The sequence below is a fragment of the Triplophysa rosa genome, linkage group LG5 (assembly GCF_024868665.1).
Source record: "Triplophysa rosa linkage group LG5, Trosa_1v2, whole genome shotgun sequence".
In the NCBI taxonomy this organism is placed as follows: Eukaryota; Metazoa; Chordata; class Actinopteri; order Cypriniformes; family Nemacheilidae; genus Triplophysa; species Triplophysa rosa.
The window spans coordinates 23,937,695-23,960,784 of NC_079894.1; the positions used below are offsets into that span (position 1 = coordinate 23,937,695).

The window sequence follows — 23,090 nt, forward strand, 5'->3', positions numbered from 1 at the left end:
TGTATCTTACAGCATCTTTCTGTCACTACTGTAACTAATATGTCACATAGTAATGACTACAGCGTAACGTCTGGGTATGTAGGTGCATATGTGTCTGGGAGATGGGGGCCTGCATCCAAGTTTTATTCATAGCCGTACAATTCTGTAGAAAACGCCTAGATGACTGGTCTCAGATCTGGTCTGCCTTAGCTGTCAAACAGTGCTCGTCCATGTCAATCTGGTGGCCAATCAAATGGTGGAAAGTGAGGACTACTGTCCAATCAATTGAAAGAAGGCGGATTTCCTACTGACAGAAGCCGAGATTGAGGTCTGCTTTAACTGTGAAAGAGCCAGAGCGATGTAACTCCCTAGGGGTCTGCCGTTACTATTTCAATGCGACTGACGCACGTCAACAAGTTAAAAACAAACCTGAGTAAACAACAGATTCTATATTCTAATGTCTAGTAATAGGCGGTCGCGAACAAACGACGGAGGCCCGTTAACATTTTTTTGCATATGGGCCAAGATCTTGCTACGCCACTAAAACCCTCTGCTCTCCGTAGTAGACATTTACAGCACATCGCCACAAAGCAGCAGTTAGAGTTGTTCATGCACAATTCAGTGCCAGAATGCTTATTTTTTCGAAGCACTACTGTGGCTGACACAGGACTAAGCTGTCATCACGTTTTTGCTTCTTTGCCTTAGGAGATCACGTATTTACGAGCAGTTTGTACGTTTAGGGCTACAACATGTTGAATTCCATGTAAGAGGACCCGCGGTGTATGTAGACAGAAATAGTTCATTCTAATGTAATAAAAACATAACGCTTCATTATGAAAGGTATTTATACACCTCTGAAGATATAGCTATGTTTATACCACGGGGCTGTTGAATGCTTCAATCTGATTGGTTGACAAATGTTCTATGGGTTTGCATTAACTTTCAGTTAAATGCATACCTATGAAGGTGTTCCAGGTCTGCTGCCCGCATTACAGGTCCATATTCGCCAAGTTCAAACAACAGAAAGGTAATAGCGTAGCCTACAGGCCATAAAATAACTCAATAGAAAAACAAAATGCATTAATAAACACTGATAGCCTACTGGTTCGTTTCCCTCTTCATGCTGCTTATAACTGATAACAAATATATTTTGATAGACCAACTCTTTATTAAATTTATTATCACTGGCTTTTCTGTCACATTTGTGCAAACAGGCAGGTGTGCGCGCGGTCACTCGCTCTCTCACACACACACACATACACACCACGTGGCTCAAGCTTCCGAGTCCGTTCGCTCTAACAGACGCATGAAATGGGATGCGCAAGAAAGTAGCTCTTACCATCAACAGCATTTAAAAGACGATAACATGACAAACATATTTGAAATTAAATATTTGAACAATGTCCTGTGGTGTGTTAACCGTGGTATGAGCGGAATAATTGACTCCGGTCCGTTCAATTATTCGCTACCGCATTACCACCTCGGGGTGTGCATTAACTTTCGAATAATTGAACGGCCTGTCGTCAATTATTCCTTACATATTATATTGCATTTCTGTCAATAGATCCTCCAAAGAATTACGCACCTTTAAAAATGAGTTTTCGAAATATAAAATGAGAGCTCGTTTTAGTCACATGCCTAGCTTGACTTCTGTCCTGTGACGGTTGAATTTGGTAACAGAGTTTGACTGGTCACACGAGCTTGGACATCAATAACAACTGATTCCTCTTTGCTTCCTTGTTATCCTAACTAATCTGTGTTTTATATCAGAATCCACGAGCAACCAAGAAGAGCAACAAAGATAATCCAGTCTCCATCTACAGCACCATTCCATAGCACCCAATACCACCAACATCTGAAAGTGAAAAGACCATTTATGCTATGGTAAATAAACACACAGCTGGGAATGAATCTGTGCAGTTACAATGATGTATATGTGAAGGGTACAGCTTTGCTATTGTCTGTGCATGCAGTTAACATACAATGTACCTGGTGCCATGTGGTTCCTTAAAGGTATAGTTCTCCCAAAAATGAAAATTCTGTCATCATTCACTCACCCTCAGGCTGTTTCAAACCTATATACATTTCCTTGTTCTGCTAAACACAATGGAAGATATTTGGAAGAAGCAGATCTTGTCCCCCATTTACTGCCATAGTATTTATTTTCCCTACTATGGCAGCAAATGGGGGACGAGATCTGCTTTTTGGGAGAACTATACCTTTAAGTTCCTGTGTCCACCGGAGCATTTTTACACTTGTCTGTAAACACTGGCTACGGGAGCTTAACAGCACTTTTTTTTATCCAAGGTGCTTTGGTTGCTAAGATACAGAACATCTGCTGAAGTAATGTGCTATTAATATCTGATTACACAGACATTTTGTTTAATCATCAATTTTTTATATTATTAATATTGTGCAAGTGTGAAGACATCATCTGCTACGGAAATGTGCATGACAATTTTTTTAACTGTCAGGGTCCAGACAGAAATGATGTACGCTGATGCTGAGCGAGTGCCGCAACTTCCCCAAAAGTACTTTGGCCTTACAGTTTCAAAATTCTTTGGGTTTTTTTTGTATGTTCCTGGAATTAATGTACTGTATATTCATCTAAACTATAAAAGCATCTTTCTTTCTTTCGGCTTCTCTGTGTACTTCTCTTTTTACAAACACAAGCAAATGCATTTAATTTCAGAACTGTTTGTGGCTCATAAAAGCCACAAAATGTTATGCCCAGAAATACAATGAATTATACCATGTCTTGTGTTTAAGATGACCTAGTCAATCTCTGCCCCTTCAACAGATGCACAGACCTTTAGCAGGGGGAGACAATGCTGCTCCTGAAATGTTCAAAACTATGAGATTAAAAAGCAACTTTTAGGTCATTCTTAATCGATTGCATTTATGTCCTCTAGGACTGGTTTCCTTTCTGTTCTTCTCTGATCTTAATATTGGAAAATGTTGCTAGGATCCTACATTTGTGATCAGTTCAGTGAAAATGTTGTGCTTAATCATACATCCAAGGGTGTGTTTCCATTCAACTCAAATGAACCTGTCAGTAATTTTGCAGACCTTAAAGGGGTCATATGACACGGCTAAAGCGAATATTATCGTCTGTTTTAGGTGTGCTATGCGAGGTGTGCTATGATTGACCAGTTAACCAGTGCATAGTGATTGGTCGAATACTGCAAGCGTGTGACGGAAATGTAACGCCTCTTACAATATTTGGAACATCAGGTTCCAAAGCAATTGTACTGACAGGTACGCCCACTTTACTTGCGTATACATTTGGGTGGTCTTAGTCAAATCATACCACTAACTGACGTAGATTTGTGGGGGTGTGGTTACACGAGGCGTTTCAGGCAGGTCTGGGTGAGCATTCGCTTTTAGATAGAATGCATTTTTTGTTCCGACACTTTAATTTTTGCAATTTTACGTGTCTAATACATGCATGGGCAACCTATAACACACCAAAGACACAGAAAAACACGTGTTCGTGCCAGGAAACAGGAAGAACACACTTGAAGTGAGAAATGTGTGGTTTAGCTGTGCTGTGATGAGTCAACAATGAGTCAACTTTATTCCTTTAAATGAAGACATCAGTTCTGTCCACCAAATAAGGTTAACATTTGCATTGATTTCATTAACAACATCCAATCTGTGCACAATTTTATTGCTCATACATTTTAACTGGTGCACTGAGAACGTACAGTACTTAAGAGTATCTCGTGTTAGTGCACACTTCTTTTGATATCCATCCTGTCTCATGTTCTCTTGACATAACCTGTGTTCGATGAATCACCTGTCTATCATTGTGACTCAAAATCAAAGAAATGGTTTATATGTTTGCCTATCTAGTAACGTTGTTCTTTAGTAAGGTATACTGAGTGCTGTTTGTAGCCATTATTGACCTCTGAGCAACACAGTGCTCTATCTATTTAACCACACAATGTGCTTTTATTAACTTTCTGCAGAAGTGTCAGGCAGATAGCAACATTGTGGTCTGGTAAACTAAATTCAGAGTCTTCTTTACACTTTTTTACTGTAACACTTTTTTTACACTTTTTCAACACTGTTGAAGCAAGAAAACGAAGAAATGCTGACATTTTTTGTACTGAAAAGACATCTGAGTTAAGACATAACTGGGTTTCCATAGTGGATTTTATTTATGAAAATCTTAGTAGACTGTTTTTTTCAAGTGATTTGGTCATCAGATGTCATCAAGATTTAAAAGTATAAAAGTATAATGACAGTTATTGCCAGTGTATCAACAGCTATACATTAGTGTACACATTTTTATTTAAACGTGTTATGTTACTTAAGGATCTAGGGTTTATACTGCCACTCAGTGGTGGTTGTCTTAAATTAAATAAACATTTCATTCAATAAATATATCTACATTCATAAATCTCATCTTCTTCAGACTCATTTGTATCTATCAGCACAACTGTTGAAAGCGTGTTCTTGCAGAAGGTGAGTTTTACTTTCTCATTGCAGGATGATGCACTGGATGTTACCATCGTGATGTTATTGCTCATATCTGACCCTTTACCGAACTTCACCCTTTAAACAGGTGAAACAACAGTCAGTGAAACAGGACTATTCTGGAGCAATTCAATGAACAAGGTATGGGTCTCTGCGGAACATGAAAGAAGCGTTTCTCAATTAATGGGCGTTACAAACCGTGATTAACCACCCAAAGAAAAATGGGCAGAGGCCCATTTCTCAATTATTGAGAATTTCCAAATAGATTGTTTAACCATCCAAAGGGAAAAATAAGGAATCACCCACTTGAGTTTTGCTAATCAATTAAATAGACGCTTATCCCAGTTTGAAAATGCCCAATAATTGAGAAACGCCACTTTTTATTCTGCAGAGACCATAGTCTCAAATGAATGGTTAGATAAGATTATACAGACCCCGTAATAATAATCATGCAGTCTGAATCCATCGGAGAGCTCTGCAGAATTCCCACATTCTCCTCCAACACCAAACCAGAACCTTCTATACAGTGACATCTGAAACATGAACACATCTCCATACGAAAACTCAAAACAGCAGGTTTTTTTACCTCTTTATTGTATCCGAAAAAGACCTAAACAGGCATAAAACATCTTACTTGATTTCCTGAAGATCAGGACAGACTTCGGCCAGTGACAGGATCCTTCTCACCCAGTTCTCTGTTAGATTGCCAATGTTGAGCGTGACCCTCTGCAGCCCGGGAACAGAGAGCAAGATGGACATCAAATCGCCCAAATACTCTTCCTGCTCTTCACAGCTGGAGAACATGTTAACAATAAGTGACAACTGACAATTCTACAGTTAAATTAGAATGACTTACAGTATCATTAGTAAATGATCAATAACATTCTCTACATATTTAATCACTATACAAAGAGCAGAAGGGAAGAAATTATAAATATAGCAACAAATAAAAGACCAAAAAAATATATATATTTGTGGGAAGTACAAAGACAATGATCAAAGGCTTACTTTTCTTCTAAACCTTTTAGTAAATCCAGGGTTTCAAGAAGTTCATGTCCATCCACTTTGAGAATGGTTAAACAGGGTAATGTAAATGAAATGCATGATGGGATCGTTCTGATGGTTTTATGGGCTGCCTGAATGTCAACTGTCACCCTTTAACAGATGAATAAAGAAATATGTATGTAGTTTGTGATAGTTGGATTCTGTGTGATTTCTTTAAGACAAACTGTCAGACAAACTTACATGGAGTCTTTGATGTTTTTGGTGATGTTGAGAGATGAACACACATTGAGGTCACTGTATCTCCTGTCGTAGTCCACACGCAAACTAAAAAGACAGAAAAATATTGAAACTGGTGCTTTTAGAAATGCACCTTGAAGGTAGTATATCAAACATCTACAGGACATTTTATGAACATTATGAACACAAAAGACATTATCTTAATATTGTTTTATTATTCATTAAGCAAAACAATCTAGATCTAGATAGAGGACTTCAAATACATGCTATAAAAGAGAAAAAATGTTAGAGCTCAGTGATTCTACCAATTCTCCAAAGGAGATAAAGATGGCGATGGAGGAAGTTTTTCTTACCAGATGTTCTGGAGACTGTAATATGCGTAACACAGGGAGAAGATCTTTGGAGCCCAGTTCTCAGTCAGACTGTCAGTGGACATATGCAGCTGAATCAAACCAGACAGTGAATAAAATGAGAGCAGAAGAGCATCTATACACTCATTGAACCGTGAGCCCCTGGAATGCAGAAAAAAACAGATTATTTTCTCACATCTAACTGATTCATATTTATTTATTAGGTTTATATTAAACAGACATCTCATTCAATAATGTGATGATGTGATGTTATTTTACCCTATAGATATGCCTTTGCATTGGTTATACGCCACTAGAAAGGTCCTCCAGTCACTGCTGGTGTCTCCTGAGGTTTCAGACAGGGTGAGTGTCATGTACGTGAGAGGTGACTTTGTATTTAGACCGGACGCAATGCTTTTCAAAACAACCCTGAAAATCAGACAGAAATCAGTTAAGTATTTCAGCATGAGAATTTAAAAGAGAGGTTTTTGAGGTGAGTTTTTAGAGCTTGCTCATCTCCAAATGATCTCTAAGAGAAAAGATATAATAAAAATACACTGTCTCAGTATTCATAATTTACAATGTTCACATGAATCTTCTCTTCTGGTAATTTTCTAAACAGTTTTGACACAAATTCTACAAAAAGATAATGCAGTCTATCCCAAACGTCATACATTAGTTTATTTGAAAAACAACTCAATGTTCAAAAATCATGTTTTTATTATGTTATTGCCAATGCCAATATGTTTTATTGTGTTATTTGAGTTATTATTACTTAATAAAAACAACTAAATGCCATTTGATTGATATTACTAAGAATGCACAATAAAATACATGATTTCTGATCTTTTTATTTTATTTTATTTGTTTATTATAGTTATTCGTTTGTGCAAATAAACTCTTTGTATGCTCCCTGGATGTTTTCCCTTGAACAATATATCTTCTTTTGTTAACTGCTAGTAGTTGTTCTCAATGTATAACCCAGAATAAAAGACAATATAACTAGGAAAATATTACTTATACGAACAAATAACATTTGGGAAGGAAAAATACTTTGAATATGAATGAAATATGATGAAATGTAATAACCATTTCTAACCTCCAATTTTCTGATGCATTGTCACTATCACAGGTCATTTTGTGCACTCTGAGTTCAGAGGAGAGAATCTCAGATGAGCAGAGATGTTCTGTGTTGCCCAACTCATCAAAATCCCTACAAAGACATTGCGTCCATAAGCTTTTTGTCAGTAGTAGTAACAGTAAAGTCAACTAGATAGTACATTTTCTAAAGAAACTGTGAGTGATGCTTTCGTGGCAAACCGCGGAACTCGGCACTAGGGTGATGACACTTTAAGTACTAATGAATCTAACCAACCACCATGACTCTAAGATGTTCTGATACAGAGATATAGGTCTTGCTAAACGGTTGCTAGGCTAATGTGTTTGGTTGCTATGGGCGTGGCTTGGCATCTGCCAACTGATGATGCTTCAAGCCACAAGTGAAACAAACCAACTCCCATGTCTCTACGATGTTCCTATGCATAGCCGCGGGAACGTATTTTGAGCAGGGGGTGCTGTGATATTTTCTTTTTATGACTGTGTTATGACTGTGCCATGGACGAGCCGCTTAAGTTTAATGTTAATAAATAACGGAGGCAAAAATTAGTTGCTGCCGAGAATAAAGAAGATCCCAGTGTGATTATAGGATGCAGCATAAAAACAAACATATAAACGCATGTTATATGTATGCCTATAGCCAAAGCACAATCTGTTGTACGAAAACTAGCTGCGCGGCGGTAGCTTAACCACCCAAACAAAAACCAGTCACGTGATTAAACACAACTTGAGTGCTGCACGGCGACAGCACAGAAATCAACACATAACGTTACATATTCTGCCTGTAGACCTAGCCACAATCTCAAATCAAGAAATAACTGTCTTACATTTCTGCTGGCCTGCATGCAAAACTCCGAAAGTGGCATTTCTTTCTGGGTTGACGCTGCTGAAGTCCCGCATGAGGTAAAAAAAAGTCTGAAATTCGTTTTGCGCCATTTGGACAAGACCGCTCATGACACTTGACCTTCACTGACGCCGTGACGTCATAACACACTTGCGTTATCATTGTAACAGTAACGTTATTAAAGCAAAAACAGTGACGTTATTAATGTTTTCAATGGATATTAGTGAATAGACACATGAATAAAATGTATTATATTTATTTTTGATAAAACATTTCATTTACGGAGTGTCTATTTACACAGAGTAATGTTACAAATAGCCCGCCCAAGGCAGCAATGCATTTTACTCTAACCGAAAATAGCTGTATTTTCTTTGGATTAAGTAGTTAGATGCTATTGATACTTATAAATAGTGGCAGATAACTTTACCCTAAACTTAATGAATACATTTTTTTTAAAAACAAATGCGTGAGTTTGATTTAGAACCCTGGCCTCCTGTGTCACACTACACAGACTTTACACCTTACGCCACTGGAGTCATTGTATAAAATGAAGTCGTTCTTACATATTCTCTATTCCAATCACATATTGGTGGGCGTACCTGGTGCAAATAGTCTCTGCCTTTATTTAAGTACCTTTCGCACTGTTTCAGTTTTTCTTTCGCTCGACGCCAGGGGGTGCTGCAGCCCCCGCAGCACCCCCACTTCCCGCGGCTATGTTCCTATGCATAGATATAGGTTTTGCTAAACGGTTGCTAGGCTAACTTGTTTGGTTGCTATGTGCGTGGCTTGGCATGTGCTAATTGATGATGCTCTAAGCTATGAGTGAAACGAACCAACCCCCGTGTCTCTACGATGTTCTGATGCAGAGATATAGGTGTTGCTAAATGGTTGCTAGGCTAACCTGTTTGGCTGCTATGGGCGTGGCTTAGCATATGCCAACTGATGATGCTTCAACCCACAAGTGAAACAAACCAACCCCCCATCTCTCTATGATGTTCTGATGAAGAGATGTAGGTGTTGTTAAACGGTTGCTAAGTTCAGATGTTTTGTTGCTATGGGCGTGGCTTCGTGGCTTAATGAACTTCCTGGGCCACTGATTGGTTGCCTGAGTAATACGTGCCCACCCCCTCATCTCTACGACACTGTGCTGCAAAGATATCCATATGAACTTTTGATAATGGGAGTCAATGGGATCTGTTGCTAGGTTGCTGTAAATGGTTGCTATGGGCGTGGCTTAATAGCTTTAAGATCATCCTGTGACACTGATTGGTTGTCTGAGTGAAATGAGCCCACCCCCTCGTCTCTAAGTGGTTGTACTGCTAAAATATTCAATGCGGGACGTTTTACACCTTATATGGGCATGCTTCCTGTGATTGGGAAATTTTGGGAGGCTCTTACACCCCAGGGGTACAACTTACACCCCATTGTGAGTGATGTTCTTACAGAGCCTGATAGCCTCTTTAAATTGTGTATTATTTTCATGTTTCTACGATATCCTCACTCGGAGATACGACCCATCAAAGTTGGGCGCAATGTTAAGTCAATGGGATTTTTCGGGTTTTTATTCGCCCCCCTATCGCACCCCCTCCACCCGATCGCTTCCAAAAGTCATCACACACCATTCCTCAATGGGCCGCTCGATTTGATGTAGTCATTCATGGGTCCAAAGTGAAAAAATAACGCGTGATTATATAGGTATAAAGGTTTTGAATGGGAGTCTATGGGCGCCATTATAAGTACGGAAATTTTGGGAGGCTCTCACACCCCAGGGGTGCAACTTACACCTCATTCAGAGTGATGTTCTTATAGAGCCTGATAACCCCTTCAAATCGTGTATTATTTTCATGTTTCTACGATATCCTCACTCAGAGCTACAACCCCTCAAAGTTGGGCACAATGTTAAGTCAATGGGATCTTTCAGGTGTTTTTTTGCCCCCCTATCGCACCCCCTACCCCCCCCCCAATCGCTTACAAAAGTCATAGCACACCATTCCCGAATAGGCCCGTCGATGTGATGTATTCATTCATGGGTCTACGTCAAAAGCTGCGGGACAAGTAGCGTGCCAAACTTTTGGCGGAACAAGAATAATTATAAGAAGTATGTATGTTCGAATAACAATAGTTATGCTTTTTCAAAGCATCACTAATTATAAGAAGTATGTATGTTCGAATAACAATAGTTATGCTTTTTCAAAGCATCACTAATAATCACACAGTTTGATGTTTATGAGTTTAGCAGTGATGCTATCAGATACATAATGAACATAGTCTCACCTGATGTCATTGATGTAGTCACTGAGGGAGGAAGACGAGCTCTCTTCATCACTTTCCTCCTGTCCTGAAGTCTGAATCCTGTCAATACGGACAATATTACTTCGATCTAGTTGCATCATGCATCGCATAAAAATAAAACAAATAGCTCCTGTCTATTGTATTTACAGGAGCTATTTGTTTTACCATGCAACAATTCAAACAGAATTTAAAACTTTTAATACACTTATGACATTATTCCTTAAGTCTTAAGGGTTTCTCAGGCATCGTGTACTGTACTTCTATTTATCTTGTTTCTATAATATTAAAGTGAATAGGGACTGAGGATCTCAGTCAACCAAATTCTGTCTAACATCTCCAGGTTGTGTTGGAGGAGAGAAGGAAAGACATTATCAATAAAAAAACATGAGGTTGAGGACCACAGAATTTCTTTTTTCAGGTGAACTGTCCCTTTAGGAATCTTAAACTTTAAAATGTAAAACTGACATCATACCCAAAGCCATTCAGTCTGTCTGAATCACTGTCCTCTTCACTCTCACTGGTCCTGTGAAAACTGCAAAATATCACTGTTATTACTGGTCTTTCCAGATTTTTCACCTAACATCATGATGTGTCAATTCTCACCTGAAGAGTTGAGAATTGAGATCCGGGTTCATGCCTTGCAGCCTAATGGCCAAGAAGCTAAACAACAAAATTATGCAGTTTACAAAACGTTCTATGTGTGTGTTGAGTTATGAGAGCTCTATATACATTCCATATTGTTTTGGCATAGTTCTCACTTCACTGTTCTCAGACTGGGGTTCGTCTGAAGGAGGTCCAGGGCTCTGGAGGCTCCATCAATGGTCATAAATCTAAACACGAGATCCAGATCCTTCAAACCAGACAGAGAGCGCAGGACAGACAGCAGGTCAGCCACACGCTCATCATACTCCAAACAACTATAGTGAAAAAGAAACAATATGATCTCATGTTCTCTCTCACACACATATGTACAAATACAGTGTTAAAATATGTTCTTACTATTCAGTCAAGACTTTCAGCTGGTTGTAGTTATGAAAGAATCTTGTCCAGTCAGTGTTTCTGTTCTCAGACTCGTCTGTTACTCTGATGGTGATGCAGGGAAGCACTTTGTGTACTGGAGTTTCAAAGAAGCTGATGTCAAAGCCATCTATATAATTCACATGGTTACATCCAACAGACAATCTGCAAAAGAAGAGATTAAACATTATGTTTTCTGTTGTACGTGGTTCCTAAAATCAAGCAAAGACAGTTTATAGACAGTCAATGATTAACAGCTTACTATGATTACACGTATCTTTCAAAGATCAAATCAATCCCAGAATGCACTGTGACATGCTTAAAGATAAGTCATTCAGAATGGCAGACAACGGTTTGTAAACTGTTTTTCAATACAGAAAGGCACAGACCAGGGAAAATGTTTTGCTTTTTCAACTTATATTTGATAGATTTGATTTAGTTCCTCAATATGTTTCTGAAACAAAGAACCAGTTCCTGCAGTGAAAGACAGGCTCAGATGATTTCTTACCTCATTCCATCTTGTCTTACCATGACTAGACTTTCTGCATCATCAACAAGAGACAAACTTGTTTTCAACCTGCCAAGAAGAGAATGTGTTATTTTTGGTTTCTATTACAGAGAAACACATCATTTGTATTAAAGGTCCAGTGTATGGAATTTAGCAGCATCTAGCGGTGAGGTTGCGAATTGCAACCAACGGCTCACTCCACTCTGTGCCCTTTCGAAGAACTACAGTGGCTGACACAAAACAAACATGTCGTCACATTTTTTCTTCTTTGCCAAAGGAGATAACGTATTTAGGAAATGCGCACTGTAAAGCAGTTTGTCCGTTTAGGGCTACTGTAGAAACAACATGTTCAATTCCATGTAAGAGGACATGCGGTGTATGTAGACAGAATTAGCTCATTCTAAGGTATTAAAAACATAACGCTTCATTATGTAAGGTCTTTATACACCTCTGAACACATAGTTATGTGTATTATATTGCATTTCAATAGTTCCTCCAAAACATTACACAGCACCTTAAAAAAAAGCATTGTACGGTGATCAATTTAGACGGTAATACTACATGAAACTATCAGATTCATATAATGTAACTTACTGAAGATGAAGTAAACTGGAACAAGACATAAAGAGAGCAATCAGACCAGCAGCCCAGATCTCATTCAGACTGGTTAACCACAGTTTGATTTCCATAAGACCAGGAACAGAGTGAAGAAACACCAACAGAGAATCTACACTCTCATCCAGCTCTGGAGATCTAATAAAATATAAAAAAGTCAGGTTGGAACACAATTACTTTTACTTAACACAACAATACACCATGATAACAGTTATGTAAATTGTATCTATTACTTCTAGTATCTATAACTCACTTTTCTGTCAACTGGATAATCCGGTAGATCTTCCTAAAGAGTTTCTCCCAAGTGACACTAGAACCTTCCAGAGGAGGAACACTGAGGTTGAGCTTCACAAGAGCTGGTTTGTCACATGGGTGTGAACTTATCGGCTCTTCACTGCTACGGTTTCTACAGAAATATTTGTATTCATAAATATTCAAGTAACTCAGACAACTTTGATTCAGAAATCAAATCCTAAGAGGGACATAGGATAAACTCTTACACATGATAAGCCCAGCTGTCCATCGATAGAAGCAAAAATGGATTATCTTTTTCACTGTCATGCATCTTGTACCTGCAACACACAATAATTTCACTGTACCAGAGTCTGCAGAATCACATGCATGAACAAATGAATCGGATCAAAATAAAAGGTGGCTTACGGCATGTATGGCTTTCTAGAGGCAGAAAATGATGAACAGACTCTTTCCACATCACTTATCATGGTGTTGCTCACATGAAACCTGCAGGAGACATGATTTCATGCTAGTAACATGTATAATTTAATTGACATTAAATATAGAGAAACATTGATGAATATGCCGACAGTCAATGTGATTAAAACATGAAAGATAAATTAACAACGTATGCAAACAATATTTTCTCATACGTAATGTGAGAGATCTTAGGATTGGCGTGAAAAAATGACAGAATCCTAGAGGTCCAAATCTCTGTCAGGTGTTCAGTGCGTACGTCCACCTCTACTAAACCAGGAACAGACTTCAGGTATGACAGAAGTAAATCCACATTCTCATTAAAGTCTGCGTCTTTTCTGGAAACAAATATAAACATACCAATCAAATTCTGAGAAAAAAATGGCTGAGGAAATGAGCAAAATAAAGTACTCACACGTCTGAGAAGCGTCTGAGGTGATGGCATATCTCAAGGAATTCCCTCCAATCAACTGCTGATATTATGGAAAGATCAGAGAGAGCAAAGGATATCTTTGAAAGAGCCTGATAATAATGAGCACTGTGTTTTTTCAAGATTTTACTGCGATCCTCTTCGGTGTGCCCAACAGTCAACCTGAAATTTCCAAGAAAAAAATGTGAGTAGTTTATTTCATAGAGAGGTCAGGAAGAGGAAATAGGGACGGAGGGGATAACGGCGATGAGATTCATATTAAATTATGGCATATTTGAGTGACAAATCTTATATTCTGTTGTAAACAAGTAAAATATCTAACTGAAAGCAACGCGAAGTGTAGGTGTGACTGGGAAAAGTGCAAGAAGTCCAGTACCAGAAAGAATTCTTTTTGCTCTCCATTGTGAACTCCGAGCAGAGACTCTGCTCTCTGTTGTCTGCATGACTGGCGATGCAAATGCTGTGAAGAGCAAACAAGAAGAGTCTTAACTCTACATGTACTGTGTATTTGTGTCATATATTTATGCACTTGATAGTTTACCTAAACTCTTTCCCCACCATGTCTTTTATGAGGAAGTTCATGGTTAAATCTGCATTGGTGTAGGTGATGGTCCTCACTGAGAGGCGAATGTTACCCACTGACTGTTGCTCATTGAGGGTTTTTAAGATCTTCTGCAAACTCTCATCTGATAGATCCCCATCCTCAATTCTGCAACACACACAAATCCATCACTTTATTTATGATCTAACAAAGCTGATTGTGTTGTCTCAATTGTCGCATGCACCCAATTTGGATTCATGGTAATGAAAATAGCTAAATACATTATTATTGCATAACCGGTCATATCAAAATATGAACATCTGTCATAAGATTGAAGGAGAAAAGGAGAATAAAGATTTTTTAAACATCCACAGGCAAGCTCCCTGTGGTTAGATGGATAACCTAGTTAACCCCATGTGTTTAGTTAACCATAATCTTAGTAATGCAATGTCTGGATCTCATTTGCGATGGTTATTTTTTACGGTTACACTCTTAAGAATAAAGGTGCTTAAAAGGTTCTTCACAGCGATGCCATAGAAAAATCATTTTTGGTTCCACAAAGAACCATTAAGGTTCTTTAAAGAACCATCTCTTTCTTACTTTCTTATAATCTAAAACACCTCTTTTCACCACAAAGAACCTTTTGTGAAACCACTTTACATTAAGGTACCCTCTATAAAGCATTTATAAATGTGTTCATTAATGATTAATAAGTCATTTACAAATGCATTATGAAGCAGTTATAACTGCATGAATAAAAAAAGGGATTCTAACGAAATACCTGCCCAACAGTGAGCCATTTTTAACTCGCATGATATAAATGCTTATTAAATGTATTTATTCATTATTTATTTGACTCGAAAGCAGATTCATTATTATCTTGATGTTGTTTGCAATATAGGCTGTCAGGCTGGACACTGTAGGGTGTTATGTTGTTTTTCTTACCTGCTCACTATTTGGCAGGTATTTAATTAGAACCCACCTTTTTATTCATGCAGTCATAACTGATTTATAATGCATTTGTAAGTTACTTATTAATCATTAATGAACACATTTATAAATGCTTCATAATGGGTACCTTAATGTAAAGTGTTATCGCTTCTTCAGATGTTCTTTATTGAACCAAAATGTTCTTCTGTGGCATCTTCTATGGAAGAACCTTTTGAAGCACCTTTTTTTAAGAGTGTATGGTAAAAGTCAGAATAACCTATAAATCACAACAAAGAGAACATTACATCAGATTGTTAATGTTCTTCTTCCTCCCCAGCGCTGATATCAGGAGATCGACATCCGTGTCAGACATGTAGTTAAAATACAACCTTAAAAACATTTCAAACAAGAAATATTTCAATATAAATGACCGATCAAAGACACTTCAGTACGAATTTTAAAAAGCTCTTACCACAGTTTGTTACACCTGCAGAGTGCCGAATGAAGCGCTTTCAGATTTTCTGCACTGCACCTAAGTTCCATATTGCTAATGTGTGTACTGTACTGAAGACAATACATGACGACCTGACAGTCGATCCCCTTCAAAGTCCAGTGTATATGAATACCCGACCGTTCCCACAGCTTCATGACATTCTTCAAAACGTCCCTGTCGTGAAGCTCGTAAAGACAGTGAAGAATAAAATCGCTCATGTAAAACGTATCCATGATGTTCTTCAGTAACACTCTGCTGATCCACTTCTCCAGCTGCGCCCGAATGAAGGTAGATGTCGACCGCTGTTGTTCCCCATGAAAAGACGGCTCACCTTCTTGTTGGAGAGACCAAAGAGGAACCGGATTACAGGTAAGAGATGGTTGTTGCACCTCCCATTGCCAGCTGATTCAAGAAGTTCCTTAACTGTTATTTTCACTCGTGATTTGTCTGTTAACATGTAGGAGAGAGCGCAGAAGAATTCCTGAAAGCTGAGGTGCATAAACCCAAACATCTCTTTGAGGAATGTTCTGTCCTGTTGGCGAAACGTGCACAAAAAGGGAATGTTCGGAACATCTGAGATTGCTTTCGGAAGACTGCTTCTGTGAAACAGGATTTGACGTTTCGGCATTCCAGTTTCTGCTAGCTGGCCCAGACTCTTGAGGAGGTCAAACTCTTTCTCACGATCTAAATTACAATGATGTTTCAAGATTGTGAACATGAAGTCAACAAAAATAGAGGTGGTGGTGGTCAGCTCGCTCGTTCTGACGCCGTCTTTCCCTTTCTTCTTAAAAATTGTGCAGACGATCCAGCAGAAGACAGGAATGAAGCAAACGGTGTAAAGCATCTCGTGCACTTTCACCTGCTCGTAAACTTGTTTGGAGAACTCTTCATCCTCAAAGAACTTTTGGAAGTACTCAATTACTCCTTTCTCTGAGAAACCCAAGATCTCCATGAAACGTTGAGGCTTTTTAAGAACACCCTGCAGATTATCCACAGCTGCTGACCTTGTAGTGACCAGCATACAGGAATCTCTCATCATCCTTCCTTTAAGAAGAGAGCAGAGGATGGTCGACGGACGGCCTTTGATGTCTGGTTTTGGTGGAAGTGAGTCTTTGGGCGCAGACAAAATGAGTTCGTCAAAGCCATCGACAATGAACAAGGTTCTCCGTGATGTGTCCTTTAAGATCTGAGCAATCTCGTTTGGAGTTAAACTGCAGTCACAGATTTCCGCCAGACTCATCTCACCGGAAAGATTATTGAGCTCTTGGCATCTGAGATAAAACACCACATCAAAGAGTCCAGCGTAAAGCTCTCCGGAGGCCCAGTCGAGAAAGATCTTCTGAGCTGTGATGGATTTCCCGCTTCCAGAGTCTCCCTGGAGAATAACAGCTCTCGGCACGTCTTTGTGAGCCTCGCTTTCTGGACTAAAAAATCGATCAAGGCTGATGTTTTTGGTACACTGGTTGGTTCTGAAGCTGAAGAACTTTTCCCCTCTTGAACGCATCTCCTGCTCTTTCTCTTCTCTTTCATTGTGTCTCTGAACAATCATCGGGTCAATGTAACGATCATTCAGCAGCACCTGTTCACCAGCACGAGAGGTGTATTCTGTCAAGTATGCATACTCGGACAGTATAGACTTCTTGTATTCTGTGATCAATGTGGTCGTATCTGCAAAAAAAAGAGAGACACGATAATCAGCTCAAAATTTGATGCATAAATAAAATACAGCAAACTGGTCCAGAAGAACTAACTGTTTCAGTTTTAACGCAAAACAAAATAAAACCAACAGAACATTTAAACCCAAATCAAAATGTTAAACTTACACTTTGAAGATTTAACTATATATAATATTTAAAAAAATAATTAGGCCTATAATGGACCAATTTGCGAAGTCGTGTTTAGGCTAATTTACATAAACAATTTACTCCGCTACCAAAGTAACAGCAGCCACAATAAACGAGCAAAAAAAGAATAATAAAGTATGGCAATAATACGCAAAGCAAGATTTGACATGACAGTTTATATCTTTTTAAATTGTGGCTATTAAAGGTTTTATAACATAGAAGCATATAAATGAGATGGAAACGTGGTGACAACAGAAGTAATGGTTTATGATTGACAGAAACCGAAAGTAGGCGCGAGCGTTTCTGCTTCTATTCACTGTCGACAAGGTATCAAATAGCAAGCTTGTGCACATGAATACCTTTGTTGGCCAACACTGGAGATCAATAATTTTGACTCTTTGTCGCTCCTTAAATACTGTACACTTCCCTCCGTCATTCTGCAAAATCTGAGGTAAAAACTAACTAGCCACCTGGCCGCGGCACGCCCTACGGAGCGCTTCGCGTGACCAACCACGTCAGTATGATCAAAATAATATAAAAAAGATTTCCAAATAGCAAAAAAACGATCAAAATAAAAAGCAGGATTATTTTACCCCTGTAGTATAAATAAGAATGCATACCTGTGATTTCAGCTGCAGATTCTACACCAAGAATAAAAAACAATAGATTATTTAGATTGTTTTAAACAGTCAAGTCATTTTCTGCACTACTATATAAATACGTAAGTCAATACCACAGCTTGGCTTTGCATTTCCTACTACAAACAAATTACACACCTGTAAAATAATTCGTTATGTTTATGTTTCCTGTGACCCTTAGGTTTGATAACACAGGCGCTGAAATGTTGCTGCCATTCTGTGCTGAGATACTGACGTTAGAAACCCCAGCAAAATGAGGCTCCATTGATTCTGCCTTATTTTCTGAAAGCACATGAAACAGTAAATCAAAATCAACATGGTGCAGCCAGTGCTTGAAAGGATTTGAGCATAAATACTATAAAGACGACTTTAAAACGTTTTAATAGTTTAAAATGTAGTTGTACCCTTCCGAACATTAGGCTGTTTAATAACCAGTTTAACTATTTGTGGTAATATCATCCCCATGGTCTCAGAGTCATTCCAGAAACCAGAGTTTGATATTTATTTGTAGTAAAACTATGGTAATACAAATTATTAATTAATAAAACCATGTCTATAAATAAGCTAAACGAAAATGAAAGTACGTGTTTAGCCACGCAGCTCCCCCTGCTGGACAGAACTGGTATCAACACTTGCAGCAAAGTTTTTAGGTATCTCATAAACAACTGTGTTAACTTCATGCGGGGGTAAACACCTAATGTGACTATATAATGTGAACTTAAGTTTAAACTCAGTACTTAACCTAAAAACGTAAAAAGTAAACTTAAATAAAAAAGTATAATCTCTATAAACCTGAAGAAACAACCTAAACTTGTAAATTGCCAAGTTTGTCAGTCTAGATTTTGTGGAATATTCACAAAATATAGGTAACTAAAAGCGATTGATAACTAATAAAACAAATGTAATACCTAAACACATTAAGAATTGATTGTCGATATGCACACTGGCGTAAAATAGGCCTCAAGAAAAAGTGACACTTACTGTATATGCACCTTACACATTAATAGTCTACGTGTTAAACACCTAACGTGACTAGTATAAGTTTAAACTCAATAATAAAGCTAAATAAAATAGAAAATAAACCTCATTATTACTAACGGAAGCTGACGAAGAAACAACCTAAACAAAACTTGCAGGTTAACAAGTAACTATATACAGTAAGAATAACTGTCCATGTGGACAGTTTACAAAAGTTTTAAAAAGTAATCTTTTCGGCAACTTACACATCAAGATGTAGGCTAGTCTTGGCAGCCTACTGAAGCAACGGTCACAATTACGGATGGTGTTAAAACACTTTCACTTTCATTTCAATGAAACACACAAAAGAAAAAGAGACAGCCTTCAAACGTCATTATATGAACGCTTACGTTTAAACTGAACCCGAAGAAACATAAGGAATTTATTGTCATTCCCATCATGCAAAAAAAATATTTTTTAATATGCTTCTTTTATCACAAAGAAAGTCCTTGAAATGCAGTGTCTGGTATAAAAACCCTACACAAAAGCAATGCACTATACTGTTAATTTAAATTCATTATTTTCTTTCGCTCGTCCAATATTTCACGCCGTCTGAATTGTGAAGCTCATAACAGCTCATAAAGAGATCTCAGCCAACAAGACATATGACAACATTACAAAAATGTTTCCTTGGTTTCCACAAAATCTTTTATACAATTTCAAATTATTAGCAGACTGAGTGAGATATCAAACCCTCTCTGTGATATCTTCGCTGTGCTCCCAGAATGGAAACATGCTTGTAGAGGTCAGGGGCCAGTCCAACATCGATCAAGCAGAACTTCTGATTATTCCTCTCATTGTTCTCTGCAAAACCCAGAACAACTTTAGACTTAGAGCCTTGAAGTTTCTGTCCTTCGGAGATGGACACAGATGTTAGACTATTATATTGGAAATTGGGATTATTAGTATATAAGAGCCACTATGCTTTCCCCTGCTGTGTTGTTTTTACATTCAAAATTTATTTAGATGTTTTTTTGCACGTCATTCTCACTGGTCACTGTAGGGATATATATGCCAACAATAAACATGTTTCTAGCTATTACAGGTTTAGGTGTAATTTATTTTTAAAACATTTATCATTGACCAACATTTTTTGCAAATAAATATATTATAATAGAGCGGGATCTTATGAAGCATAACATTAAATACATTTTAATAATGTGTTTTAATATCACACGGACAGACTGGTTTAAAAATCATTTTTTAATCCAAAAAGCATTTGTCACTTTTTTAGCCGCACATCTCCAAATGTGAAAATGAAAGAGACTGAGGCAAGTCTATCAAAAGGCCATGGTTTTACTATGAAGTATAGAAGCAAGCATGTTTTTTGATGGATTGTTATTTTGGATGTTACTGATATTTTCAGGTTTCAGCTTTTGTTTTCAAACGTCAGGGCTCTTGTTTTGTGTATTAAATTTTTTGTATTAAATTTGTTACTAGTCAAAAGCGCAAAGATGCTGTCCTCCCCTCATTTTCTACATGCAAAATCACACACACCCTCCAATATCTAATGCACTGTTGTCATAGCACTGTTGATTTTAAACAAACACGCCCATTTTGAGAGACAGATGAGAGCTACATGTGTCATGTTTCTTATTTATGTAAGATTCTGTATGTTTGTAGACTGAAAACATGAAAAAGGTTGACTCTACTCAGCTGTAAACTCTTTTCCTCAGTTTATTTGAGTAAAAACAGTTTTCATTACTTGATCCTTATGTATTGAATTTGTTGAAGTTATTTGATGATAGCAAGCAACCATTGATTCAATATTGAAAATGGTCAATTTGTTATGAATGTCACTTTAGCACCTGCCGTTAATGTTGAAAAAAGTTGAAATTCCATCAAACCAACATAATGGGGATCAGTGTTTGATTTAATATTAAGAGTATCATACCAGAGGATGCGCAACATGTGATTTTACCAGTAAGGATGTAAACAATGGACCTTGCGAAGAAACCTAGATGGCGCATCATAAAAGCATGTTCCTACATCTCCGCTATCTACGCATGGCAGCTGTTCAACGTCATCCTGATTTAAGATCCTAAATATCAAACAAGTTTAATAAAATCGGCGTGGCCTAGATTTTTCTCGAGCAGATCGGGAGGTGTAAGATTCGATCTGTGAATGCCTCACATTACACAACAGTCTAGACCAAACATTGGACACGATCAAAGTCCTGGACACAATTTTTTCCAAGATTGAAATTGGGGTAAATTCAGAGAATCAAAGTGCAGTGGGAGATATTTGAAATGCTAGACAGGAAGACGTGTGGTGAGAGGGACAAATGCTCCTCACAAAAAGTATTCTCGTTGCTTCATAAATTTAAGGTTGAAGCCAAAATTTTATAGGGGATCAGGAAGATCTTGGATCTCATGAAAACTTCATTTGTGTCTTATGGTTGTGGAACGACTTGAGGATGAATTATTCATGACAGAATTGTCATTGTAAAATGAATTTTCACTTTAAATGTCTTGGACATTTTTTAGGATTTGATGTTGTTTGGTTACCAATGATTGTTTTCTCATCGTTCAGGTGATTTTGTTGAAAATATAATTTTACAAACATAAGTTTTTTCATGACAAAACAAACATTTTATTTAATAAAAAATGTTTTTTTTAATGGATAAGTTTGATTGAATAATGAAGAAAGAACACCCAGTAAGAGCTCAGAATAGATGGAAACTCCTTTAATATTCTTTAAAAAGCATCTCAGGGTGAGACCTCAAGAAGCTGCTTGATAAAATTACATGAAAACATTTCTGCAAATTCTAGTCGAAAGGTGACTACACTATAGACGATAAAATATAACACCTTTTAATTTATTTTTATTTTTTTTAATTACAACATAATTCCCATAGTAGTTCCCTTTGTTTTATTTCATAATTATTCTAAAATGTGGAAAAACATGAAAACATATGAACACATAAGTGTCCCTAAACTTTTGACCACTAGTGTACATTGTAGTGAATTTGTTCCACTTGTAGAGGATTGGATTCAAGTTAATACATTAAGTTAACACGTAGTTGCAAAGTTACTATAAAGTTACTCATAGTCAGTAGAATGTCGAAAGTGGACCACCAAAATAACGTGTTACCTTTTTTCATGTGTTTCACTGAAATCTAATTTGTGTTAAATACGTATATTCACAGTAGCTATAGACAATTTAATTGGTAAAAGAAACTATTGTTTAAGTTGCAATTCTATATTTGTACACAAAAACTGCATGTACCATAGTTTTTTTTCTTAAAACCCCAAAAATATTTAGAACAGTTCTAAAAACTTACATTGTACTTTGGATGAGGTTATCCTCTTTTTCACCCAACTCAACTTTATTTATATAGCGCTTTTACAATTTGCATTGTTACAAAGCAGCTGTACATGAGACATATTGACTATAAGCAAAATAATTAAAGTTGTACCTGCAAAAACAAGAAAAGGTTGAAAACACAGAAGACAGACATACCCATATACAAAACACTCCACACACACAATATGCACACGTACTAACACACATAGACATAGAGACACACACACACACACGGATGCGCACGCACACACACACACACAACACACACACACACGTACGTACACAGACAAGTACGCACACACACACACACACACACGCTCAGTGAGAGCACACATTTAGGATAAAGGAGAGAGAAGCACAGGTCAAATATAACAGACTATAAATTCCTGTATGCAATATTAATTAAGTAAAACTTTAAAATTCTAAAGCAGCCCCCCCGGCCAGGCAGATACAGTATGCAAACGGTGGCGAGGAACCCAAAACTCTAATCGAGAAAAAAAAACTCAGGAGAACCCAGGCCCAACCAGGGGATTCCAGTTCCCCTCTGGCAAAAGCTGCTGCCTCTGCACAAGCTCCAGAGAGCTTGCACAACAAGGCTAAATAAAATAAATAAACTTAATAATAAAATAAAATTAATTATAGTTTAAGATTATCATTAATAATCTAATAGCATTTGAAATTTTGTGGTGAAGACATGTCAAGAGACCGCGTCCTTCTTTATCCAGCTCTATCATC

The 23,090-nt window shown here is 37.6% G+C and overlaps 2 protein-coding genes across 2 annotated transcripts; both read right to left on the bottom strand.

The window, feature by feature from the left end:
* Nucleotides 1-3,359: 3,359 nt before the first annotated feature.
* Nucleotides 3,360-15,893, bottom strand: LOC130553778 (uncharacterized). Its single transcript, XM_057332914.1, has 24 exons — nt 15,530-15,893; nt 15,363-15,446; nt 14,128-14,295; nt 13,963-14,046; nt 13,572-13,748; nt 13,333-13,494; nt 13,106-13,186; nt 12,946-13,017; nt 12,699-12,851; nt 12,425-12,583; nt 11,831-11,899; nt 11,305-11,487; nt 11,064-11,222; nt 10,909-10,965; nt 10,778-10,837; nt 10,288-10,365; nt 7,153-7,266; nt 6,333-6,482; nt 6,057-6,215; nt 5,707-5,790; nt 5,470-5,616; nt 5,096-5,254; nt 4,896-4,994; nt 3,360-4,539 (listed from the first exon to the last, which is right to left on the bottom strand). The coding sequence occupies exons 1-24, from the start codon at nt 15,781-15,783 to the stop codon at nt 4,359-4,361; spliced, it is 3,093 nt and encodes a 1,030-aa protein (XP_057188897.1). The 5' UTR covers nt 15,784-15,893; the 3' UTR covers nt 3,360-4,358.
* LOC130553780 (NACHT, LRR and PYD domains-containing protein 1 homolog) lies at nt 15,792-19,332 on the bottom strand. Its single transcript, XM_057332917.1, has 4 exons — nt 19,256-19,332; nt 18,171-18,314; nt 18,015-18,035; nt 15,792-17,218 (listed from the first exon to the last, which is right to left on the bottom strand). The coding sequence occupies exons 2-4, from the start codon at nt 18,295-18,297 to the stop codon at nt 15,792-15,794; spliced, it is 1,575 nt and encodes a 524-aa protein (XP_057188900.1). The 5' UTR covers nt 18,298-18,314; nt 19,256-19,332.
* Nucleotides 19,333-23,090: the final 3,758 nt, after the last annotated feature.

Bases quoted from the DNA above. Each gene is read 5' to 3' on its own strand.
- LOC130553778 (XM_057332914.1), bottom strand. From the start codon at position 15,783: ATGGATACGTTTTACATGAGCGATTTTATTCTTCACTGTCTTTACGAG. The intron at 11,488-11,830 runs GTAAGAAATCAT...CTTCTTTTGCAG, and splicing joins GTAAGACAAGATGGAATGAG to ATTGTCTGTTGGATGTAACC. The intron at 4,540-4,895 runs GTCTGTATAATC...ACCTGTTTAAAG, and splicing joins TGCATGATTATTATTACGGG to GGTGAAGTTCGGTAAAGGGT.
- LOC130553780 (XM_057332917.1), bottom strand. From the start codon at position 18,297: ATGGAGCCTCATTTTGCTGGGGTTTCTAACGTCAGTATCTCAGCACAG. The intron at 18,036-18,170 runs GTGTGTAATTTG...TTCTTGGTGTAG, and splicing joins CATAACGAATTATTTTACAG to AATCTGCAGCTGAAATCACA. The intron at 17,219-18,014 runs GTATGCATTCTT...TTTTTTTTGCAG, and splicing joins ATCTGCAGCTGAAATCACAG to ATACGACCACATTGATCACA.